General features: G+C 40.2%; 1 protein-coding gene across 12 annotated transcripts in view; it reads left to right on the forward strand.

Moving 5' to 3' along the window:
• LOC115150325 (calcium-dependent secretion activator 1) overlaps positions 1 to 13,248 on the forward strand; it is a 167,591-nt gene that overhangs the window by 128,730 nt on the left and 25,613 nt on the right. For 6 of the 12 annotated variants that reach the window (XM_029693490.1, XM_029693497.1, XM_029693498.1 and 3 more), the window contains 7 exons: positions 2,954 to 3,090; positions 3,863 to 4,050; positions 5,154 to 5,255; positions 5,384 to 5,447; positions 5,905 to 6,028; positions 10,514 to 10,549; positions 12,469 to 12,575. In XM_029693490.1, the coding sequence (XP_029549350.1) occupies positions 2,954 to 3,090; positions 3,863 to 4,050; positions 5,154 to 5,255; positions 5,384 to 5,447; positions 5,905 to 6,028; positions 10,514 to 10,549; positions 12,469 to 12,575 (758 nt within the window). Of the gene's footprint in view, positions 1 to 2,953; positions 3,091 to 3,862; positions 4,051 to 5,153; positions 5,256 to 5,383; positions 5,448 to 5,904; positions 6,029 to 7,882; positions 7,952 to 10,513; positions 10,550 to 12,468; positions 12,576 to 13,248 lie in introns of all 12 variants that reach the window. The other 6 variants (XM_029693499.1, XM_029693500.1, XM_029693494.1 and 3 more) reach the window with 2 other exon arrangements.

Genomic DNA, 13,248 nt, shown 5'->3' on the forward strand with positions numbered 1-13,248 from the left:
CGCCCAATGTGACATGATGCCATCAGAAAATAAAATCCCACAAAATGGCTGCTAGTTGTGACTCCATCAACAGTTATGTAAATTCAATACATTTTTCAATTATATTTGAGTTTTAGAGAGCAGTAGTGGACAGTCCCATTTTTTCCTAACAGAACTTCAGGGCTTGTAATCAAGCTTGTTTTGTTTTAGAAAAAGCTTTTCACAACATGAACAAATGATTGAACATTTCCGTATTGTTAAATCCATTTTTCAAAGAATAGAGCAGTTGGAAAGCTATGACGTTGGACATGTTGGTTGAGCTTAGTTTGGACCCTTTTAGCAGGGTAACCTGATTCCTCTATACTAACATGGGTCATGCTTTACTATCGAGGGCTCAATTGTTTTTAGTTATTTTCTTTAGTGCTCTGTTCACGAGAGTTGGCAAATATGTACGCGGAGTATTCTGAATGACAATCACAAGGAGTAGCCATTGCCACCCCTTCCCAAACAATACTCTGGATGATCCCCCTTAGTAGATGGGCCTGTAGACAGCAGCTATTCCCCCATAGTAGCACCTTTAGCAGGGAACAGATCTAATTTTGGTTTCTTTTGATTGCCCTTTGATTGCCTGAATTGGGGAACACCTTTGTTATGCATTATTCCGTTGATGGAATTACAGGATTATTTTTAATTTTTTCCCCCCCCTGCCATCTCCAAAAGAATGATCTAGTTTTTGCATCTGTCGGCTTGATGCTATATACCTATGTACTTGCATCAAATTGTATTGCTACTTTGTTAGAGATACTCCGGTAGTTGGTATGCCTGTTAGTTGTGCTCTATAAAGATCATGAATACACTGCAACATACTCAAGTATTGTCAACTTGCAAATGCCAAGAGAAAAAGGAATGCTAAAAGAAAATGGAATCCAAATGTTGAAAATCGATCTGCAGATGCATGACATAACATGTTGAAAGCACAATGAAAAGTCAAACTGTTCTATTTTGTCAGTGAGTATTTATTAACAACAGTATTTGCCTATGTTCAGTATGGAAAAACAATCCAGTCTTTTGAATCAATCATCTTGTCTTTAGATGATGACGTCATCATCGATAAGAACTCACAAAATATGATAATGTCCCCCTATAGTTCATTTAGTCTATTAATCAAAAATCAAACTCCATTTTTTCATTTAAAACAGAAGATATATTCCCCACCCCCTCCTCCCACCCACCTTCAAGCATTTTCTATCACATATCGCACCTTCACTCTGCCCTTATCGCAAACTTTCTCTCACCCTCACCCTTCCCTGCCCCTGTAACTCTCCCACCCCTTCTACTATCACTTCCTCCCCCACTTTCCTGGCAGTCTGTTTGTCCCTCATCTATTTCTCTCCCTTTGTCTCAGTCGTTCTCTCAGTCCCTTTCTTTCTTTCCTTCTCTGTCTCTCTCTCTCTCTTTTTTCACCCTCTGTTTCCTCTCACACCCTTGACTTTTGAACTCTATCTTCCCCTACAACATTTTTTTTCTATCACATCTATAATTTCTTCCATGTCTCTCACCTCGCTCTCACCCCGGCTTTCATCTGTCTCTTACCCTGTGCTTACCCCTCTCTCCCTTTTATCTTGTGATAGGGACTTTTTATTCAGTTCCTAGAGAAACCAGGGATACATATTATTTTGGTCTAGTCCACTCATTTCAAAGATTAAGAAACAAAACATCTCCTAATTTGACACTATAGAAGCCATTGAACCTATAGCTATCCTATCCTCAGCCGTTGCCCTCCATCCTCCTTGTATCTCTCCCTTTCTATGAACATGGGACTGACAGATGTCACTTGAGTTGACAGTTAGTGATGCTATAGTAACCCTCCTCTCAGCCAAGCCCACTCCCTTATCCACACGCCCCGCCCCCCTCACGTCATCCTCACTCCTTTCAGTGTCACACAATTGGACATGGCATCTGTCACTCACCCACCCTGAGGAGAACATGAACATCAACCCCACTCTTGTCTCTATATTGAGTACCCCTCTTCATGCACACCTCATCTCATCACTGATCGAGATCTGACTATTTATATTATGTATCTCTGGGAAATGGGAGCAATATGTAGGCCTGTCTCACCATCAGGTACTGGTGATATTCTGCTTTTAGGCTTCTCATCAATGACTGTATTACATGAGGGTATTCTAGTCATTATTGTCATGACAGACAGAATACATATTGTTGTTTCAGAAGGTCATACATGCTAGTGTCTCCTGTACTTTCTTATGGTTCTCTGTCTTCAACTTATACACTACAGTTTAAAGTATATTTAACAATCATACAACACTAATCAAATACCGTCAAAACATGGGCACTCGTTACTCGACCAGCTCCCAGAATGCATTTGTAAGAAGATAAGCAGTTCCTTAGGCGCTAGCGTGTCCGCTACCCAACCTTTATGAAAACTTTCTTCCCTGTAGAATAGAAAACACTCTCCTCTTACAGTTTTTAATCCACTAGCCTTCATCCTTAAACCAGAGCTATTTGTTCATCTTAATCATTTAAGAAATCACTCTGTTCTCTTATTTCTGTTTTTGTTTTTCAGCACACGACCCATCATTGGTCAGGAACTGAGTGACATTCACCAATCATTCTCGAATGGCAGAATCTATTGAATACACATTACAAATGAGATTTGCATCCAATTCAATTTAACCCACAACTTCCTCAATACATGTTTTGGATCTAAGAGGCCTAAAATGGTAGCCATTGAAATGTTAACAACACATACAGCAAAAAGCTGCAAGTTGATAATGTAAAGCTGTAAGTGTTTAGAATTGTCCCTAGCAAGAGCTCTAGTCAGACTGGCCCAGTGTGTTTTACTGTGTTGAGGTAGAAAGACATGCTATACTATTTTTCTGTGCTTCACTGATGCCCTCTTCATCTGAATCCTGTCCTTTTCTCTGTGCTGGTTGGCTGGTTGGACACACAGACGCAGACAGAGCTCAGAAACACGGTATGGATGAGTTTATCTCGGCTAACCCCTGCAGCTTTGACCACGCCTCCCTGTTCGAGATCGTCCAGAGGCTCACGTTGGACCACAGGCTCAATGACACCTTCTGCTGCCTGGTGAGTGTCATTCTCCGTACCCACAGTACCGTGGAATAAGGATAAATGCATACATTAATAAAATGGTTTCCCAAAAGCAGCTTAAGGCTAAGTTCATCGTAAGAACCTTCATAGGACCAAATCTCCAAACTGTTTCCCAAAACCATTGTTACTTAAGTTGCACTTGAAAGCGCTCGTTATTTACTGACTGCCTCAGACCACTTGTAGAACTGCTAAGTGCGTCGTTTCGTTAGATGCATTCAATTGATTTCTATTTTGCTAATTGTAGACTGCTGTCTATAATTTTTGCCTCAATATATTTAATGATGTGTAACAACAGGTGCCCAATGATGTACCAAATCTTGATTTAGTGCATTATTATAGAGTAAGCATTAGAATAAGCTGCCTCAATGTGTGCAGCCATGGGTGATAATATCTCTCTAGGAGCTGATCTGTAGTCAGTATTGTGGAATAATTCTAATGTTAAGGTAAGATTTCATTGGAGAAAGCTGATCCGAGAGCAGCACTGCCTTTCTTTTGATCCTATAAGCATCGATACTATGCCTCAATGACGTATTTAGTAAGTGGTCTCTATGTGTGGTGTTTTGGGAAACACCATTGTAGGAAAGATGCATCGTTAAAACACCCGTAAGCCTATGTTCCATCGCTATTGGGAAACTCTCTCACAGAGGGATGCTAGCGCCAAGGTCATGGTTTAGTTTGGGACAGGTGTTTGTTTGTGATTGTGATCATGGTGCTAACCTGCTAAAACCTCTGTTATGTGGTGTTTAAGGGATGGTTCAGCCCGGGCCAGGTGTTTGTCCTGGATGAGTACTGCTCCAGGAATGGCGTGCGTGGGTGTCATAGACACCTGGGTTACCTAGGCGACCTGCTGGAGAGGGCAGACAGAGGAGCCATGATCGACCCCACCCTGCTGCACTACAGCTTTGCTTTCTGCGCATCCCATGTCCACGGAAACAGGTAAAGTCTACACCCCATTCAACCTGGATCTCCTGCTCGTTAATCCAAAGTCTTCACATTGGACCAAGAGGAAATGCTCAAGGTCAAAGTGCAGCACTGGGCTTACATGTCTCAGGCAGGGCAATCTACTCACATTATTCTAAATCACCACCATAGTCTATGGCAAGAGAGATGGCTAAACTTCAAACATCAAATACGCACTCAAAGGTCTTCAAATGACAAAAGAAGAGAATGAAGGAAGGAAGGAAAGAAGAGCTGGCCATAGTGAGAGAAGACAAGGGTCAGATTCCTCTAAAGCATCCGAGCATCTTTTCTTATTGTTTTATGATTTTCCATTGTTATTGTCATTAATGTTTGCATATGATTTATTACTATTTTGGTCATTTTGTCCTGTATATTATCATGTTATCATTTTGTCCTGTATATTATCATGTTATCATTTTGTCCTGTATGTTATCATGTTATAATCTCTTTTTTTTACTAATCAGTTACATATACTTTGTTTTCCACTATTCCTCTTCTCTTTCTCTTATTTTCCATTCCTCCTGACCATCCTGACCATCCTGACCATCCTGACCATCCTGACCATCCTGACCATCCTGACCATCCTGACCATTCCTCGTCATTTGCTGCCCTGTTCAGTCTCATTATGTAGATGTTGCTCATCCTCCCATGCATCCCTATAAAGTCAGAGAGGGCAGCGGTTACTGGGGGCCACTGATGGGTTGTCAGGGACCCTGGGGCCCTGGCGGCCACCACAACCTAGGACCAGGGGCTGCGGGCTCTAAACAGGGAAGAAAAGATATGAAGTTTAGAAAGAAAAGAGAATCCAAATCGTCCAAGAGCCCATCAGGTAAGATACTGTACTGTATAATAACAAACATTGAAGGTTAGTAAACATGCTGAAGAATGATTCTGTTTCACTCACACAAGCAGCAGTACAATCATGGAGAACTAAATTATGCCACTGTTTTGGTGTAAATTGCTGTATTGTTCCTTTTTATAGGGGCTCTAACTGGTGGCTCTGCAACTGCCTGATTGGCTGGGCTGATGTGTTTGCGTTGTGTTTATGTTTTGTTTGTATTGTATGATGTCATCCTCAGGCCTGATGGACTGGGAACAGTGAAGGTGGATGAGAAGGAGCGCTTTGAAGAAATCAAAGAGCGGTTGCGGGTGATCCTGGAACACCAGATCACTAACTTCAGGTGACTGCTTCCTACTGGTCATCCATCCATCCAACTCTCCCGCCTCATCTATTGTTCTGTTCATCATTGCTCATTTTTCCCTAGTGAGTTTTATTTCATTATGATTCTACTCTCTTATCTTCCTGTAGATATTGTTTCCCGTTCGGCCGTCCAGAGGGAGCGCTGAAGGCCACTCTGTCTTTGCTGGAAAGGGTTTGTACATTTAGATGACTACAATCTTTTCTTTCACATTTTACAGAAACTTTGCAGGTCATGAATGATTCACATTTTACAGAAACTTTGCAGGTCATGAATGATTCACATTTTACAGAAACTTTGCAGGTCATGAATGATTCACATTTTACAGAAACTTTGCAGGTCATGAATGATTCACATTTTACAGAAACTGTGCAGGTCATGGATGAATCACATTTTACAGAAACTTTGCAGGTCATGAATGATTCACATTTTACAGACACTTTGCAGGTCATGAATGATTCTCATTTTACAGAAACTTTGCAGGTCATGAATGATTCACATCTCGTTGCTCATATAATCTCATATATATGCTTGAAAAAGGAAATTGAAAATGAAAACTATTGTAAGCTAAACTGTAATTCAGTGGTGAGACTCTAAGGAAGACTTGTCCTGCCCTGTTTCTCACTTTCAGGTGCTGATGAAGGACATTGTGACTCCCGTCCCACAAGAGGAAGTGAAGGGAGTCATCCGTAAATGTTTGGAGCAGGCTGCTCAGCTTAACTATGCTAAAATCACAGAATACGCTCAAATGGAAGGTAACTATCCATCATTTACATATATAGACACAACTTCAGAATGTAATAGCATTTACCTCTGTTGGTAAATTATAGGTTGTTGTTGCTTTGAAACATGTAACTGATTGTTTTTCTTTTGATGATTGTAACTATTAAATAATGACCTCTTTCAGTACTTTAGTGACTTTTGAGTCATTCTGGGGGTGTCTATGTGGAACAGGCGCGTCAAACATTCTGCTCTCTTTCGGAAGTGACTTGTCTTTTACACTTGGATTCATATTTTAGCATCCTACAGTGGGAATCCTTTCATTATTAACTTGGACAAGAAAACAAGTACTGAAGAAACATACTGATATATCTTCTTTTTTTTTTACCAGAGATGTGGATTACATTTTTTCTCACATGATGAATTCAAGAGGAGCAGCCTATACAGTATTTTTTCATTTGACAGATTGGTTGTCACTTGCTTGTCACTCAGCCATTTCTCTCCCCCTTGTTTCAGGCAGGCTGCTTTAGCTGTGGTGTTCTGTACTCTACTGTACTCTACTCTATTGAACTGTACTCTACTGAACTATACTCTACTGTACTCTGCTGAACTGAACTGTACTGTACTGTACTGAACTGTATTGTCCTCTACTGTACTCTACTGTACTCTACTGTACTGTTTTGTACTGTAGGTGAAGTTGGCTTTCTGTATAGGTGTTGTGAGTAAAAATGCATTCAAATCCAAAGTTTTGGATTCAAGCCCTGTTGATATACTGGCCTGGCCCCCCTCTTGCTGTACCTTGACTCTAGCTGTATCCTGGCCTATGGCATGTGGTGATTTAACAGTATAGTGCGCAGTATATATTATAGATCTACATTATGCAGTAAAGATAATCAGTAGCTAGAATCAGATCTCCCCTGAAGAGAACCCTCCCAAGACTCCAGGGCCTACAATCTAAGATTTATACAAATAAATCTTACTCGGCCCTGCCTCTCTTCTTCTCCTTTCCTAGGGACCCTTGTCCTTCTCTCCCTCTCCTTTCCGCCCTCTTTCTCCTTCTCCCTTTCCTTCCCCTTTGTCTTATTCCTCCGGCGGACCACTGCCCTCCTCTCCCTAGTCCTCTGCTGTCCTCTTCCTCCCTCTCCTCTTATTGGCTTCACCACATTTATCACCTCACATTTCTGTGATACTTGGTTTTGAAGCCAATGAAAAAGAATGTTGGGATTGGACAAAGACAACCCAGCATCTGTCACCTGCATGTGCTACAGGACATTATGGAAAGGTTTGTCTTTATAGGCATGGACTAGCCACTACTTTTCACACTTTACCTTTAAAAACAGCCCTTTTGCAAATGCCATATACAGTACTCTATTCTTGCTTGCATAACACCATTTTGGTTTCCCTATAAAGTCATATGCATAGCTTGCATTGACATGCATGTCAACAGGTTGATCCAAAATGTGTAGTCAATACATAGAAAGACATTCTTATGGTGCCGAAGGTACTTGGGTGTTTATCCCTTACTATCTTGAAAATATACCAAGTAGATTTTGTCTCCCTGTCCTTGTGATGCTGTTGGTCCAATAGTCCTAAAACAATCATTATTGGACCCAGTCATCCATAGTCCAAACCCAAGTCAATACTCACCATTGTTGTGTTCATTAGGCCACCAAATGGAAGAAAACAAACTGAAACAGCGAAGATCTACCTGGACATGTCCAATAAGAAACGTTTTGTTTTGTTTTCTGTTACAAAAAGTGTTGCTATGGTGTGCCCTAATGAACATGACCCAGGACAGTTCTCTACCTTCCCATCTCCTCTGACCTTTAACCTCTCACCCTATCCTCTGACCCCAGACTCTTGCATGTCCCAATCCTCCTCTTTTGTAGGGAGAAAGAGGGAAATGTTTGAGCACCCTGTCTTCTGCTTGGCGTCACAAGTGATGGATTTAACCATCCGTGAGTACCTGCCTCATCCTTCCCTGTCTCTCCTCCCTCCCTCTTTCAACCTTCTTTGACCACATCACCCCCTCCCTCCTTCCCCCCCTCCCTCACTCCCCTCAGAGATGTCCACTCCTCCTTCCTCTGTGCTTTTTTTTAGTCTATCGCTCATGTCTGTGAGAGCGAGTGGGGGGAGAGAGAGAGTCAGTCTGGTCTGTGGAGGTCTGTGTGAGAAGCCAGTACTTCTAGGGACCTACAGTTACCCATATGTTTGTGACCCACATGAATGATCTGTCGGTCTGGTCTGTAAGCTTATTTCTTTTGGTTGGACATACGCCCATGCCCACCCATGTGACTTGAATGCATTTTTTACATTGCTTCTGTGTTATCTCCTTCAGTTGTCTGATCATGTGTCAGTGTGTGGTACGCTCGCCACGCTGCGCTGTGCGCTGGGACAGACAGGTATGATGCTATGTCACTGCCAGAGACAGAGATGGAGGCCATAGAACAGAGCAGCAGCTGCAGGCAGAGCTACAATACCAGGAGGACAGAAAGGATTGCCTATAATATGTGTTTTAACTCAGCTCAACTCACCACCGGTCAATGTGTCCTGTCTTTGGTTCAAGCAGCTGTTGTTCGTCTTATGTCTAAGTTCATGACGGTCTAAAGCTGTCTGTCTGTTACTGTTAACTGCATCCTGTTGTTGTTGCTTCTTTAATGTTGACTTCTCCTCAGGCTAATGTCTCAGCGTTTCAGAGTGTCTGTACCAATCTGTACGTCTGTGGAGTTTTGTCAACTACTGTAGCTACCTAACATATTCAACTACTGTAGCTAACTAACACATTCAACTACTGTAGCTACCTAACACATTCAACTACTGTAGCTACCTAACATATTCAACTACTGTAGCTAACTAACACATTCAACTACTGTAGCTACCTAACACATTAAACTACTGTAGCTACCTAACACATTCAACTACTGTAGCTACCTAACATATTCAACTAATGTAGCTAACTAACACATTCAACTACTGTAGCTACCTAACATATTCAACTACTGTAGCTAACTAACACATTCAACTACTGTAGCTACCTAACACATTCAACTACTGTAGCTACCTAACATATTCAACTACTGTAGCTAACTAACACATTCAACTACTGTAGCTACCTAACACATTCAACTACTGTAGCTACCTAACACATTCAACTACTGTAGCTACCTAACACATTCAACTACTGTAGCTACCTAACATATTCAACTACTGTAGCTACCTAACACATTCAACTACTGTAGCTACCTAACACATTCAACTACTGTAGCTACCTAACACATTCAACTACTGTAGCTACCTAACACATTCAACTACTGTAGCTACCTAACACATTCAACTACTGTAGCTACCTAACATATTAAACTACTGTAGCTACCTAACATATTTAACTACTGTAGCTACCTAACATATTCAACTACTGTAGCTACCTAACACATTCAACTACTGTAGCTACCTAACACATTCAACTACTGTAGCTACCTAACACATTCAACTACTGTAGCTACCTAACATATTCAACTACTGTAGCTACCTAACACATTCAACTACTGTAGCTACCTAACACATTCAACTACTGTAGCTACCTAACACATTCAACTACTGTAGCTACCTAACACATTCAACTACTGTAGCTACCTAACATATTAAACTACTGTAGCTACCTAACACATTAAACTACTGTAACTATCTAACACATTCAACTACTGTAGCTACCTAACACATTCAACTACTGTAGCTAACTAACACATTCAACTACTGTAGCTAACTAACACATTCAACTACTGTAGCTACCTAACACATTCAACTACTGTAGCTACCTAACATATTAAACTACTGTAACTATCTAACATATTCAACTACTGTAGCTACCTAACACATTCAACTACTGTAGCTACCTAACACATTCAACTACTGTAACTATCTAACACATTCAACTACTGTAACTATCTAACACATTAAACTACTGTAACTATCTAACATATTCAACTACTGTAGCTACCTAACACATTCAACTACTGTAGCTACCTAACACATTCAACTACTGTAGCTACCTAACACATTCAACTACTGTAGCTACCTAACACATTCAACTACTGTAGCTAACTAACACATTCAACTACTGTAGCTAACTAACACATTCAACTACTGTAGCTACCTAACACATTCAACTACTCTAGCTAACTAACACATTCAACTACTGTAACTATCTAACACATTCAACTACTGTAACTATCTAACACATTAAACTACTGTAACTATCTAACATATTCAACTACTGTAGCTACCTAACACATTCAACTACTGTAGCTACCTAACACATTCAACTACTGTAGCTACCTAACACATTCAACTACTGTAGCTACCTTACACATTCAACTACTGTAGCTTCTCTCAGATGGAGAAGCGTAAAGCATGACATCTTTCCTCTCTCTTCTGGAAGATAAACTAATAACCATGGTGTTATAAACCTAAATATCTCTTCTTTTCTCTTTCTTGTCTTTCTTTTCTCTCTCTCTTTCAAGTTGAGAAAGATAAAAAGCCGGATCCAAATGATCCAGGTGAAGCCCTGTTTGACTTTTAGCTTAGCCCCAATACACACCTACCCTAAACACACATACACACACTCACGTGCACACATGCATGCACACACACACACACACACACACACACACACACACACACACACACACACACACACACACACACACACACACTTAAACACATACAATACATACATCATATAAACACACATAAACCCCTTTCAAATTCGCCCTCATGTCTTGGCATGGCAACATTTAGCACACTAATATTTGTGGAGTGATTGTATTACTTTATAACAACATACTGGGATAATATATACTGTAGATGCATTCATGAATGATTTTCCATTGTTTTTCCTGATACTATGATACATGTATTGAATAAAGCAAAATACATCAGAAACATAAGCAAAACAATCTCTCACAAATATGCAGACAAAAGGTAGCATCTCCAATGTGTTGAGAGAAATAATGCAATACGAGCTTGCTTAAATATATCTGGCTATCAGTTTTCAAGTATACAATGAGGAAAATTATTACAAATGATTACATTTGTATACAAAATAGATTCCATTCCCTGATAACATGATATATTTCATAAAACAGATGAACACATTGGATATGGATGAAGTATGATACATTTGACAATGATAATCACCACATTATCATTCTGCTCATTATACTTCAGTGTAAGGTCTAAGGACCAACATAAAGGCTCTGTAAGGAATCCTCTGCATGATCTCTCGTTAGCCTTATTAACTGTGCTATGGGGTTCAGGGTCATTTTAGCTGCATGGCTACTTAGTAGTCAAGGTAGTACATAGCATAGAGCAGGGTTCCCCAAATGGCGGCCCGACACTAGTTGGTTTTATTTTGCCCCTAAGTTTTCTTAGACATTTTTAAAATAATTTTCATTGTTGAAATAAAAGACTGTAAAAACACCAAGAAATCAGCCCCAAGTAATTTTAAATTAAGAAATCTGTTCCCAAGTATTTCCATGCATAATAGAGAGACACCTGAACATATACAAATGTAAGCAAGGTTTGAAATGATTACGTTTTAGTAAAATATTATATCTGTTTGGGCTTCTTGCGGTCAATTTGCAGTCCACAAATGATTTGTAATTATGTTCCGGCCCCCCGACCATCCGCTCCAGAAGAAAATTGGCCCGCGACTGAATCTAGTTGATGATCCCTGGCATAGAGTATATGACGTGTGACTAAAATATTTTGAGAATAAATAGGCTACACTGAAAGTATCATTTCAACATTTAGACAGATATGATAAAAGTGATATGATGAAATTATAATTTACCAATATTAGCTCTGCACAGTTCTATCTCCTTATTTCAAATTCTTATTTCAAATTCATTTGAGCCGTCCAATTAAATGTCCTGATGTTTTGCCACATTATTGTTAATAATCTGAATGCCTAATTTCACCATAATCAATTGTCCATTCAATTGTATGTCAACAGATAATATGTATATGAAAAAAAGCATCCAGGTTCACCCTAGATCTTACCAGCGATATCTGTTACAAACTCAACATTGAAAATCCCAAGCAACAAAAGCATGAAGAGCACAAGAGCATTTTGCATGATAGTATAACAATGCATTTGTTTTCTACATGGGATTGATTTAGTCCATCACTTCTACCCGACTGTGTTGTCCCATATCACCTCACACTAACTGTTTACACACCATGTACCAGTACCAGTTCATTGGGGGCATGCTTTAGAAACCATGACACTCTCATCTTCAGTGCTGGTGGTCAGTGTGGTCTGTGTGCGCCAGAGAGAACCCAGAGCACTTATTATGTCTTTCATTTAAAATATCTCTGGAGTTAACGATATCGATGGGAAAACCATTCTAACAGATTCTGTTAGCTACCCCACTCTGCCTAATTAACCACCCACCCCCCCATCCTTCTGCTCCAGAGAACGTAGGCCGGTTAGTCACACCCGCCAAAAAACTGGAGGACACTATTCGCCTGGCTGAGCTAGTCATAGAGGTCCTCCAGCAGAACCAGGAACATCATGCGGAGGTGAGTGAGTAACCCCTCCTCTCCTCCTTCTCTCATCCCTCTCTTTGTCTATGTCACTTCTTTACCTCTGAAACCTCCTTCATGGCATGGAGGATGGAGCTAGTCCATTCCTTCCTGACACCTTTATATGTAACGCTGTCTGTGTGTATGGATGCATTTTTTAATCGAATATTTAATACACAGCCTGAAATCCTTAATGGGAGATGAATGTTAACATTGTACCAGGCACTATTTCTACCTGAGGAGGCATTTTAAAGTAGGAAGTGTGCAGTTCCCTTCACTTATTCATCATTCATAACCCTGGTGGTACAATGTTACATAAACATTGGTTGCCTTGAAAGATGGTAATGCCTTATTGATTTCAGCTCAATGTGTACAGTAGAGTAGAGAACAGAACACTATAGGTAGCTCTAATGTAGGCTAGGTGCTCCTAGTCGTACTGAACTGTAGGTGATGCATGCTCATTCCGTGTTAGCTGAGAAATTGGATCATGAAATAGAAACAGCACTAAATAGCTTTTCCCTTTTCTTTGTATTTCCTAAAAGTATAATAAACTAATGTAAACAAACAGCATGATGAGCATGTATAGCATATCTATAGGTGATCCTATGGGATCGATAAGATTAATGCAGATAAGCAGATTTATTCTATCTCTCTGACATATGCTTGACAG

The sequence above is a fragment of the Salmo trutta genome, chromosome 16 (genome assembly GCF_901001165.1).
Source record: "Salmo trutta chromosome 16, fSalTru1.1, whole genome shotgun sequence".
NCBI lineage: Eukaryota > Metazoa > Chordata > Actinopteri > Salmoniformes > Salmonidae > Salmo > Salmo trutta.